The following is a 12,539-nucleotide window of genomic DNA, read 5'->3' as shown; positions in this document are numbered from 1 at the left end:
GCAAGCATGCAGGGTGGAGTTTATTATGTTCTGTTGCATCTTACATGCCAAAAGATCCCAAAGCCGTTTACAAGCCATATATACGAAGACCACTGTCCACCACCAAAACTGCAACCATCTCTAGAGAGCAGCATGCCAGCTGTTTCACTTCCCAGTGCAGGAGGGGAAATTTTGGCTAAGACAGACAGGGCAAAGTCTCTACCACTCTGAAAAGTGCCCTGTGATCTTTGATGCAGAACAGACAGGACCACCAGTTAGGGTCTCAAGTGGGGAGGAAAAAAATCCACACATAGTATATTGCATGGAATTTATCTATCACCTTTCTTGGCTGGTTACTCAAGAGAAGAATAATTTTTAATATTACTGTAACCGTTGGGTTTTTTGAGAGCTGAGAAAGCTTTTCAGAAATAGGAAAACTTCACTATGTATATTTATCAGGAAGATTTCAATTTGGAGGCTGTAAACTTTGACAGTGTCCCTTTTAAATACCTTTTAACACAAAAAAAGATTATGTTATGGACCTAGGTGCTTTCTAAACCCATCTTGCAAAGATGGCCATCCTTCGTGACAGTCTCAGAGACCCGCAAAGGCTGACTAGTTCGTGGAGCCCAAGCAGCACCCATCACCCCTAGAAGTGGCTCCCCTCCAAGTCCTGAGAACGGAGCCCTGGGAGATTAGCGCAGCTCGGTTCACCAGCACCACATTTATTTTTAAAATACACCCTGTGCTCATAGATGGCCGTGTCACCACTACTGTGGACTCCTATCAACACCCGAAGCGTCTCCAGTTACTGCTCACACAATGTAGCACGGCAGCGGAAAGACGCTCTCATTGCCACAAGTGATCACAATCAAGCGCTCCCAGAGGGCACCCAAAGGCTTATTTAATGAACGACCCACATCACACTTGAGTCCATGCTGAAAAGCCGGAACAAACAATTGTTGAACAGTGTACAACATTTCTCTTTCCAGAGGAGTCATCGCTGGTCATTTAAATAACGGAAGGTGTCCAAGCCCACTCCAGACATAGGGAGCAATCATTTCATTTTCAGCTGGCTCCTCTTTCTTTACAATGAAACACAGATGGTAAAAATCTTAAGATTAACCCCTAGCTAGGAAGCCAGAAAGGGGGGTAGGGGAGATGGACAAAGGAATTTGGTTGCTGGAAGAGAGCACAGATTTAAAAATAAACTGCAGAGAGCCATGAATAATGCCAGGTTGCACAGGAAAGTCTGGAGCCTGGGAGACCATATGAGAATCTCAGAGGTGGGTCAAGCCTCAGAGGATGTAAACCCATGTGCTAAGCTACATCTACTCTTATAATATGATTTCTCTGCAGCGATTTATTTGCAGAGAGAGAGTATTGTGGAAGATGCCAGGGAAATTCCACCCCCTGCTGTATCTATCTGACCTCACCCTCTGTAGATGCCCTTTAAGTTTGCTAACTATGATCCCGATCCTGCAGACTTATGCATGTCCTTAACTTCACACACGAGCAGGCCCACTGAGTCCCAGTGGCACTGCTCACATGAATAAAGTTAAGCACATGTATAAATCGAGGCAGGATCAAGACCTATGTTAAGACATGCCATTTCTCCAAGTCCGCAGATGTGGGACTTTTGTCTAGCTTATCACAGTCCTCGCCCCTCGAACTCTGGAAAACGTCACAAATAAAAGTAACTGCTTCTTCGCAATAGGAATTCTGCAAAATTGCAACTCTTTCTGATTACAATTCTTGGGTCGATTTTTTCCATGAACATTTTAACACTTTGGTGCTTATTAAGATAGGAACACAGTCCTGCTCATATTAAAGTCATAGGGAGTTTTGCTCCCAGCAACAGGATCAGGCCCTACACGAATATTATAACAGGATGGGTCACGACTTGAAAGATTACAGAGGAACATGAGCTCCAGAGAATTATATCCCCGCTGTGGCTGCCAGAAAGGTGCCAGTTCCTAAGTTCTTGCTATTCCCAGCACCGGGGTGGGGGAAGGACTCTGAGGCCACTTTAGCGAGCTAAGGGCTGCACTCTAGCCTGCGGGGAAAAAATATTACACGCCAGTGAGGACACAAATCAGCTTTGGAATTAGTTACCAGGGGCAATTTCATATTCCACAGTCTGGTGGGCAAAGGTGGTTACACTCTGACTCCTAAAAACAAGAAAGAGAAAAGAAGGTGGAGGGAGACGAAACCCCCTCCAGCTGTGAGCGCTGGTGCAGAACTACCGGGCTACGAACACAGCCACCTCCAACTCTGTGCCCCCCCTCTTCTCATGCCTCCATGGCTCTGGGCAAGGGACATCCTGGAGCCATGGCCTTCCCCCCCACGGCAACTCTGCCACTCTCCTGCCCCTCCACTCTGCATTGCTCTATATCCCCTTCTGACCCAGCAGGTCCCCTCTTTGTTCCCTAGGCTCTCTGACCCCACACCCTTCTCTGTACCACCTCAGGGCTGAATCCCCTGCTTCTTAGCTCTCTTCCTCCTTCCTGCACTTCACCCCCAGGCCTCCTGTTATTCTCCCTCCTTCAGCGCCCCACCCCACAATTGAACCCCCAGGGTCCTCTGTCTCACCCCCAAATACCTAAGCTCCTTTGCTTTCTTCAATAGACAAATCCCTGCTGCCACACACATGAATCCCCAAACCCTGTTCCCCTTCCTCCAAGTTTCTGTATCTCCATCTTGATCCCGTACCCTCCTCCATGACTCCCCCAGACCCTCTGCCTGCTCCCTGCCCTGTCCCACTCAGGACCCAGATCTCCCACTTGGTACTCCCTTGAAAACCCCCCTCAGTGGATTCCCACATGACAGCCTCCCCCAAGATCCTATGGCTCCCCCCATGGTCCCCCACTCCAACCCCCTAAAGATCTCTTGTCCTCCCCCTATCAGGGCTCCCCTGAACTCATCCCACCTTCCAGGGCTTCCCTGCTCCCACACCTCAGGCTCCCCCACAAACCGCTCTAACTCTGTCCCCCATTTCCCTCCTACCCCCCTCAGCCCCTCCTCCCACCATAGCTCCCCCCTTACAAACCCACCCAGGGCTTTCCTGCCCCCCCAACTCCCTCTCACCCACCCCCTGCCCCCCCAAACCCACAGAGCCCCTGCTCCCCCCTACAGCCTCCAGTGCCACAGATCCCTCCCACCAGTGCCCAGACTCCTCTCATCCTCCCTGTGCTCCCCCACCTTGGCCCCCCCTGCAGCCCCAGTCCCTTCCCATCCTCTACCCCTGCAGCCCCCTCCCATTCTCCCCAGACCCCTTCCCACTGGGCCCCCCTGCAGCCCCCCCGACCCTTCCCCTGCTCCCCAGCCTCAGTGCCCCCCTGGAGCCCCCTCCCAGGCCCCCTGACCCCTCCCAGGCTCCCCCACCGCGCCCCCCTGCAGCTCCCCCATTTCGCCCCCCCCCACAACCCCAGACCCCTCCCTTGTTCCCCCACCGCGCCCCCCTGCAGCCCCAGTCCCTTCCCATCCTCTACCCCTGCAGCCCCCTCCCATTCTCCCCAGACCCCTTCCCACTGGGCCCCCCTGCAGCCCCCCCGACCCTTCCCCTGCTCCCCAGCCTCAGTGCCCCCCTGGAGCCCCCTCCCAGGCCCCCTGACCCCTCCCCGGCTCCCCCACCGCGCCCCCCTGCAGCTCCCCCATTTCGCCCCCCCTTGTTCCCCCACCGCGCCCCCCTGCAGCCCCCAGCGCCACGGGCCCCTCAGTATCCCCCAGACTCCCCTCTCATCCTCCCTCTGCTCCTCCACCTCGGCCCCCCAGAGCCCCAGCCCCACCGCGCCCCCCTGCAGCCCCCCAGCGCCCTCCCACGTCCCTCGCTGCCCCCCCTCAGTGCCCCCAGACCGCTCCACTCCGGCCCCCCCGCCGCTGCTGCCCCCGGCGCCCCCCGCCGCTGCCCGCGCCGGCCGGGGGGGCTCGTTACCTTCAGCTCGGCCGCCTCCGCCATCTTGAGACATCGTCGCCGAGCCGAGCGCGGACAGCGGCCAAGGGAGCGGCGACAACTCCGCCCCCGGCCCGGAGCCGCAGAGACACCGCGCGGGGAGGGAGCGGGGCGAAACTCCGCACCCGGCTCTCAGCCGCAGACACGTGCTTCCAGGATCCCCGCGGGCTGATCCCCGCCCGGCAGCGCTAGTCGCCGCCAGCCACCAGGAGAACTCGTCCTGCAGCACCGAGGAGCACGGATACCAACCCTGGGCTGGCGCAAAACACACTAGAAGTTAGTTACTCTCTGCACTCAGGATGGGCTGCGAGTCCCAGTAATCCTCAGCAGCTGTAAGTCGCTATCGGCCCGGAGTGTTGGTTCCAGAGTGAGTAGCAGCCCTGTTAGTCTGTATCCCCAAAAAGAACAGGAGGACTTGTAGCACCTTAGAGACCAACCCATTTATTTGAGCATCAGCTTTCGTGAGCTACAGCTCACTTCATCGGATGCATAAAAGTGGAAAATGCAGTGAGGATGTTTTTATACACACAGACCATGAAGAAATGGGTGTTTATCACTTCGAAAGGTTTTCTCCCCCCCCCCCGCCCCGACCCCGCTCTCCTGCTGGTAATAGCTTATCTAAAGTGATCACTCTCCTTACAAGGTGTATGATAATCAAGGTGGGCCATTTCCAGCACAAATCCAAGGTTTAACAAGAACGTCTGATGGGGGGGAGGGGGTTAGGAAAAAACAAGGGGAAATAGGTTACCTTGCATAATGACTTAGCCACTCCCAGTCTCTATTCAAGCCTAAGTTAATTGTATCCAATTTGCAAATGAATTCCAATTCAGCAGTCTCTGGCTGGACTCTGGTATTGGTTGCTGTTGCCACTAGCCCTGAGTATTAATAGGAGAATTAATTGCTAACAGCAGCAGCCCCAAGTCTTGGTTGCTGTTGCCACCAGTCCGCCTCAGTATTAATAAGAGAATTCGTTGCTATCAACCACAAGTATTCGTAGCTCATAGCCGCAGCTCTGAGGATTGGTTGCTATTGGCACGGGTGCTGAGACCTGACAGAAATAACAGTTGCTTTTAGCCCTGAGTATTCATTGTTATAGCCACTCGACCCCATGTTAGCAGGAGTAACCGTTGCTCTCGGCCCTGAATAATAGTTGTGAACAGCACTGGCCCTGAGTATTAATGGCAGTATTAGTTATCAGCCCTGAGGATTCGATACTATCAGCTCTGAGCATTGGCTGCTAAAGGCACTAGACCTGAATATTAACAAGGATATTAGAATCATAGCATATCAGGGTTGGAAGGGACCTCAAGAGGTCATCTAGTCCAACCCCCTCCTCAAAGCAGGACCAATCCCCAGTTTTTGCCCCAGATCCCTAAATGGCCCCCTCATGGATTGAACTCACGACCTTGGGTTTAGCAGGCCAACACTCAAATGACTGAGCTATCCCTCCCCGCAAATACCTGTGTGTCGCTCAGTAATTGAGAATTTCGGATAGGGTGTCCATTTAGAGAAAAGAACAGTCCATCAGGAAAGTATTTGAGTTACTTTCCCGACTGCATTTCTTATCAGCACCCCAGCTCGTCCTTCCAACTCACCCTATCTCATGTCTACACTCTCTAAACATGCCCCTGTAGCACTTCAGTGTAGACACTTACTACAGCGATAGAAAGGGTTCACCCAATGCTGTAGTTAATCCACCTCCACATGAGATGGTAGCTTGGTCGACGGAAGAATTCTTCCATTGATCTAGTGCTGTCTACACAGGGACTTAGGTTGGCTTAACTATGTTGCTCAGGAGTGTGGATTTTTCACAACTCTGAGCAACAAAGCTGGGTCAATCTAGAAGCTGTTGACTTCTACTGCTAGACCCAGATCACATGCTCTCCTACGGAGCCCTCTAGCCTGCAAGCAGGACCAGGAAAACCCCCTGAAATTAGTGACAGCCTACAATTTAACACAGTTTTCATTACACCCCAGGTAGCGATATTCATTATTAGTCATTTAGTCTTCTTGGTATTACTCTTTTGTAGAATCATTTAGTATTTAGTATTCATAATTAGCAATAACCCATCTTAATATTAACTGTGGTAATGTCAGTTATTAGATATTATTTAATAGCAATATTAGTCATCGCTAGTATTAATTAAAAGTCATTTTCATTGTAGTAACAATATTACTTACTCTTCATAGTAATAATAGTGGTAGCTGTGTTATAAGCATAAGAAGTATGACAGTGTAACCCAGGTGACCCACTAAAATCCAGGCCTCATGGGGCTGGGCACTGAACATACAGCCCCTGGCCTGCAAAAAAGCTCACAATATAAATAATACACAAAGAGTCGGAGGGGAAACTGATGCACAGAGTAGGGGATGTGACTTATCCAAGGGCACACGGCAGGTCAGGTCCAGAGCCGGGAATGGACCCCAAGACTCCCAGTCCATTGCTCTGTCCACTAGCCCACCCTACCCTCCCAGAAATAGCATGTACTGTCAGCACGGAGGCACCCTACCGCAGCAGAGCATCATTCCTTTTAAAGGGCCCCGCACCCACACGGTAGCAAGCCCGACTCAGCCTAACTCAGTCCCTCAGTCCCAGGGTGCCCTTGCCACAAGCTGGGTCAAAGCAGCCCCTCCCCATTCCAACCAAGACGAGTGTGCAAGTGGAGGGGGAGGGTACTTGGGGGGGCAAAGGGGTTTAATCTGAGAGGAGGCCAGTGTTTCGGAGGGCGGGATTAATCTGGGGGGTGGTTTGGGGGCAGGGGGTTAATCTGAATGAAAGGGTGATGTGGGGGCAGGAGGGTTAATGATGGGACGGAGAGTTTTGGGAGCAGGGGGTTAATTGGTGGAAGGGGTGGTCTGGGGGCAGCAGGGAGTTAACATGGGAGAACTGGGGCCCCGGGGCGGATTTGGGGGCAGCAGGGCGTTAACGTGGGAGAGCTGAGGCCCTGGAGTGGTCTGGGGGCAGCGGGGCGATAACGTGGGAGAGCTGAGGCCCCGGGGTGGTTTTGGGGGCAGCAGGGCATTAACGTGGGACAGTTGAGGCCCCGGGGTGGTTTGAGGGGCAGTGGGGAGTTAACGTGGGAGAGCTGAGGCCCCGGGGTGGTTTGAGGGGCAGCGGGACGTTAACATGGGAGAGCTGAGGCTCCGGGGTGGTTTGAGGGGCAGCGGGACGTTAACGTGGGAGAGCTGAGGCCCCGGGGTGGTTTTGGGGGCAGCGGGGTGTTAACGTGGGAGAGAGAGGCCCCGGGGTGGTTTTGGGGGCAGCGGGGTGTTAATGTGGGAGAGAGAGGCCCCGGGGTGGTTTGAGGGGCAGCAGAGAGTTAACATGGGAGAGCTGAGGCCCCGGGGTGGTGTGAGGGGCAGTGGGGCGTTAACGTGGGAGAACTGGGGCCCTGGGGTGGTTTGGGGGGCAGCAGGGAAGGCTTGTGGGGAGTGAAATGGGATCTAGACGCTCGAAGCAGCAAAGTTTCTCTGGCAGCAGGAAACCCACTTTGGGGCCAGCTGGATTCCCCCCTCCTACTGGCAAAGCGGCAGGAGGAGGAAGGTGGATTGGAGGCCCAGCATCCCCCGCCAGGGTCTCCTTACTCACCAAGTTCACTTTGGACCAAGCCTTCCTCTGGGTCAGGTGAGGAGCAGTTAACCCGGGTACAGCTGGCAGCAGATTCCTCAGGCCCCCTGCTTTGCAGTTACTATTGTTTGTTTGTTTTGTTTTTTGAGGGTGCAGGGGGTTTGATTTCAGGGTGTGTTTTTTTGGAGGGGGCGGGGGCTGGTCTGCAAGCAGAAAAGGGATCCAGCCAGGGAAAGCCTACAACCAACCCTTTCTTCCCAAACTCCGGCCTGTCAGACTCTTTCTTTAGCTGCAAACTCCAGGAACTTAGGATCACAGATGATTAAATAAATAACCAACCCTTCCTTGCTGCCCCCTGGAGCTCGGCTCCTGCAAAGCAGCCCCAAAACCAGGCACGGATCCAAGCCCGCCTTCCCAGTGTGGGATCCCTGCTGCTGGCCCCCCCAGTCCAGCCAAGAGGTTCTGTTGACCTGGTCCCACCTTGTCTTGGTCCATGTGCAGTGTGATCTGCTCCCACTTGAGAACCGGTGGCATTTCAATGCTGCCGGCAAGGTGTAGGGCAGTGAAGAATGGGGCCCCTTCACCCCAATGCTTCGTGTCAGTGATGGGTGAACCCCAGGATGCTCGGCATGTGGGTTCGCCTGGGCTAATTCGGTCCTTCAGTTCCCCACAATCCCTCCTGTCCCAGCCCTACCCCAGTGGGGCTGGAACAATTTGGATAGCGGGGATGCTGAGAGGCATTTAACCAAACTGTAAACCCTGTATATAATGGAAACCACTTCAAGCCAGAGGGTGCGGTAGCCCCCCTAGTTCCAGCACCTATGCCCCACCCTGGACTATCCCTCCACCCCGACCTTCTTTCTCCCCCTCCTACCCCCCACCCCACTTTGAACAGACATTTCCACCCTTCCCAGCTCCAAGCTATCAGGATAAACTTGTCTTTCCTAGATTCACAGATTCTGAAGCCAGATGGAATCACCAGGTCTTTAAGGCCAGAAGGGCCCATTAGCCCATCTAGTCAGACTCTTGTATAGTGCAGGCCATTACATTTCACCCAGATACAGCTTTTCAGCCCTGAGGAAACTAAACTGTATGCCACAGGTGGAGAATGGGAGCGACCAATCAATCAATAAAACAGGGGGACTGGGCCTCAGAATGCCTGGCTTCTATGCCCAGATCTGCCATTGACGCATTCTTGTGCCTCAGTTTACCCATCCATGAAATGAAGATATTGTCTATCTCTCTGGGGGCTAAGAGACTTAATGAATGTTTGCCCCTGGCATGGAAGTGCAGTGCTACCTGTTATTATTATTATATTAGCCAATTGTATCATATAACATCAGTCATGTGACATTTATGGTTATTCTGCAGGCCAAATGTACGTACGTATCACAGGTCCAGACTCTCACTGAGCATTCTAGGGGTCTGCTCGGGCCTAATTTTTAAGCCTGAACCAGACCCGAATCGGACCCAAGCCCACCTGACTCAAGCAGGTCAAGTTGTTTTCTGACCTGACCCCTCCCCCTGAACCTGAGTCAGCACGGCCACCTCCTACAGGCTGTCATTGGGCCGTCTCTCCTCCTGTCCATGGGGTTGGCGCCACGGCGGTTGCATGCACCAGTGGCTGTGTGCCCCACTCCTGCCATCCACTGCCCCTGGCTGCACTGTGCGTGCTGCGGAGTGAGTGGCCCTGTGACTCGTACCGCAGCGCACACAGCAGCGGGGTGGGGCCGACCCACTGGGCAGGAGGAAGAGAGCTGAGCCCAAGAGAATCGCCTCGATTTCCTGACCTGACCCCGATGCCTGTAGTCACATTTGGGTCAGGTTGCAGGGCTCTTGTGTGTCCTGGCAGCTCTGCCTTCCCCACGACTCCACATTACAAGTCTCCCACAAAATCTGACACCCCTCACAATGCTCAGCGCTGTACATACATGATTATTTAACCTGTCTGTTGCCACAGAGCGTCGGAACTCCAGTAATGCTCCAGGACCCCGATGCTGTACAGACACAGAACAGAAAGATTGCCCCCCACCCCACCCCACCCCACCCCAAAGACCTTAGAATCTAAGTATAAGACACAAGACAACTGGTGGAGACAGACAGGGATGGAAACAATGAGATAGTACAGGACAGCATGGTCAACAACGGTCTCTGCATGTCAGCTGCCTAGCTGTTGCCAAGTTTTTTGTCTGCATTCTGGCTAAGGAGAGTTTTCAATACATGGAGTAAGAGACAGTCCATGCCCTTGTCTAAATAGCCAGGATGGAAATGGAGAGGGGAAGTGACTTGCCCTAGGTCACTTAGTAAAGCAGTGGCAGAGCCAAGACTATATCCAAGGTCTCCTGATTCCCAGCCCAGTGCCCATTCCAGCAGAACATACTGCTTCTCATCTTGAATTTGAGCCGTTTCTGCCAAAAGAAGAGACCAGGTGAACAGAATAATAAACTACTCCACTCCCTGTACACACATCACACACACACACACCAATGCCAGTCTCACGGGTATTGTTAAAGAAACTCATGCTCAGGAGGGTTGTGCAAAGCAAACCAACTTCCTTCCTGGTCAGAAAATGCCCAAGACTGTCGGTCATGTGAGTTGGCTTGAACACCAGGGCTATTTTCTGATCAGCAGCAAGTTGGGTAGTTGCAGGGCCACCAGCTCTCGTGATATTATCACAAAGTCTCGTGATATTTGGTGTTTTACTTAAAGCCCCAGCTCCTGGAGGGAAGTGATTACGAGAGAATCTTTTTCTTAAAGCAAGCTCTGAGCCCTCACGGCTGCAGAGAAGATCCTGAAAGTGTGACCCCTGAGAGGCACAAAATCCAGAAGGTGACTTCAAAGCACCCCAAAATTATTTTGTTAAAAATCTCAGGTTTTGAAGCCAATCTCATGATTGGGGAGGGAGGGGGCTGATCATAATTTTTGCTTGGTGTTGGCAATATTGAATTCTGGGATGTATTAGCAGGAGTGTTGTAAGCAAGACACAAGAAGTAATTCTGCCGCTCTACTCCCCACTGATTAGGCCTCAACTGGAATATTGTGTCCAGTTCTGGGCACCACATTTCAGGAAGGATGTGAACAAATTGGAGAAAGTCCAGAGAAGAGCAACACAAATGATTAAAGGTCTAGAAAACATGAGCTATGAGGGAAGATTGAAAAAATTGGGTGGTTAAGCACTGGAATAAATTGCCTAGGGAGGTTGTGGAATCTCCGTCATTGGAGATTTTTAAGAGCAGGTTAAACAAACACCTGTCAGGGATGGTCTAGATAATACTTAGTCCTGCCATGAGTGCTGGGGACCGGACTAGATGACCTCTCACGGTCCCTTCCAGTCCTATGATTCTATGACCGCTGTGGAAGGAGCTTGTGCGTATATGCAATTGATTGTGTTTGGGTAGGAAGGACGGTCTAGTGGATACAGCACGGAATGCGCATTCAGAAGACCTGGGTTGAGTTTGTGGCTCTGCCACCAACTCCTTGTTTGACCCTGGGCAAGTTACTTAATCTGCTCAGTGCCCTTCCCTGTAATAAAATGGGGATAAAACTCCCCTTATGTCACAGGGGTGGCGTGAGCGATCAGATTAAGGAGAGCACCTGGGTAGGCAGAATAGCAGCTTGTTGCATCTCTTCTGGTACAGAAGTAGATCCAGTGCGAAGCATTAAAGCTGGAGGAAGATGAGCCGCAGCGGACAGGTCATGGCATGATCGTGGGCTTGCCTAATGCCTCAAAGCTATTGCATAACATCCCCCCCCTCCGCCCCCCCCTCCGGCCATTTCCTGCTAATGTGGTGTGGCTTAAGGGGGTGAGAGCACGTCTGGGAGGGGATGAGTCTCAGGGACCCCCTTGCAATGCAAAAGTCAGGCGGTCAGTAGAATGGGAGCTGGCGAAGACCCATCTTGCCAAGCCCTCACCACCTCAGTTGGCGTGGGAGGGTTCTTATGGCTGCCCACGTTCCCCTTTCCGGCCTAACGTGGTGATGGAAATGACCGCACAAGGGGTGGGGCAACCATGAACGGTCCTGGGTGCCTTCTAGTGGCAATTCCAGTTGTAATACTGACCTGGTCTACGCTAGACACCTGGACCTGCTGTAATTGAAATCGATCTGGTCCCAGCAGTGCAATAAAGAGGAGGAGGAGATGTTGCCAACGCAGGGGAAAAGGCAGGGGGGCGAGAGGACTGTGCCACCCTCTCAAGCCAATGAGGGGAGGGCAATCTGGGGGTGGGATGTGGCTCCAGGAAGCCAGAGACGGGGGTTGTGGGGAGTTTGGGGGGGTGTGGGGCTTCTCCAAGCCAGGCAGGGGAGGGGGAGCTGCCCTCTGCTCTCAGCACTGGTCAGGCCCCCCAGACCCTTTCTCTTCTCCCCAAACCCTGACACAAACCCTGACAGAGAAATTGATGATAAGTGGAATGGAAGCCCAGCAGCACAGGGGAAATAAACAAACAAACAGCATCAGAAGAAGAGAAGAAAATAAGAGTTTCCAAAATTCCAATTTAATGGGTTTCTGAATGACAAAGACAAGGCCATTGGGCCACATCCTCAGCCTAGCCTTATTCACTTCAACGCTGCCACTCAGATTTACGCCAGCTGAGGATCTTGCTCTATTATTTATTTTATAGAGCATTTATTACTTCTATGACAGCAGCACCTAGGGGCCCCAGCCCAGAGGAGGGCAGGCACTCTACAAACACACCTTAAGAAACAATCCCCACCCAAAGAACTTACAATCTAAATAGACAAAGGCTGGGAGGGGAAACTGAGGTACAGAGCTGCAACATGATTTGCCCAAGGCCACGCAGTAGGGTCAAGACTAGAACCCAAGTCTTCTGTCGCGTCCCCTACCCACTAGACAACACTGCCTATGCTAGTGTCTTTTTCACATGTAATTTACATGGCAAGGCTGAGACCATGTGACAAAGTTGTAGGCCCACAAGAGTATCTCAGCTCCTAGCTCAGAGCAAAGCTCTTCCTTCTGTTTGCTGATCTCAGTGCTTTCATTCCCCCTGGTGCTCTGCTCCTCCCAGCACTTCTCAGATAGCCA

General features: G+C 52.7%; 1 protein-coding gene across 8 annotated transcripts in view; it reads right to left on the bottom strand.

Moving 5' to 3' along the window:
* PIAS3 (protein inhibitor of activated STAT 3) overlaps positions 1–3,990 on the bottom strand; it is a 36,950-nt gene extending 32,960 nt beyond the window's left edge. For 5 of the 8 annotated variants that reach the window (XR_012156075.1, XR_012156076.1, XM_073322624.1 and 2 more), the window contains exon 1: positions 3,914–3,978. Coding sequence is in view for 4 of the 8 variants with exons in the window: in XM_073322624.1 (XP_073178725.1) it covers positions 3,914–3,937 (24 nt within the window). In the remaining 4 variants the exon portion in view is untranslated. Of the gene's footprint in view, positions 1–2,094; positions 2,151–3,913 lie in introns of all 8 variants that reach the window. The other 3 variants (XM_073322626.1, XM_073322627.1, XM_073322628.1) reach the window with 3 other exon arrangements.
* Positions 3,991–12,539: the final 8,549 nt, after the last annotated feature.

This window comes from Lepidochelys kempii, chromosome 24, assembly GCF_965140265.1.
Source record: "Lepidochelys kempii isolate rLepKem1 chromosome 24, rLepKem1.hap2, whole genome shotgun sequence".
Taxonomy (NCBI): domain Eukaryota; kingdom Metazoa; phylum Chordata; order Testudines; family Cheloniidae; genus Lepidochelys; species Lepidochelys kempii.
The sequence above is the reverse complement of the archived record's forward strand: the minus strand, read 5'-3'. Positions and strand labels throughout refer to the sequence as shown.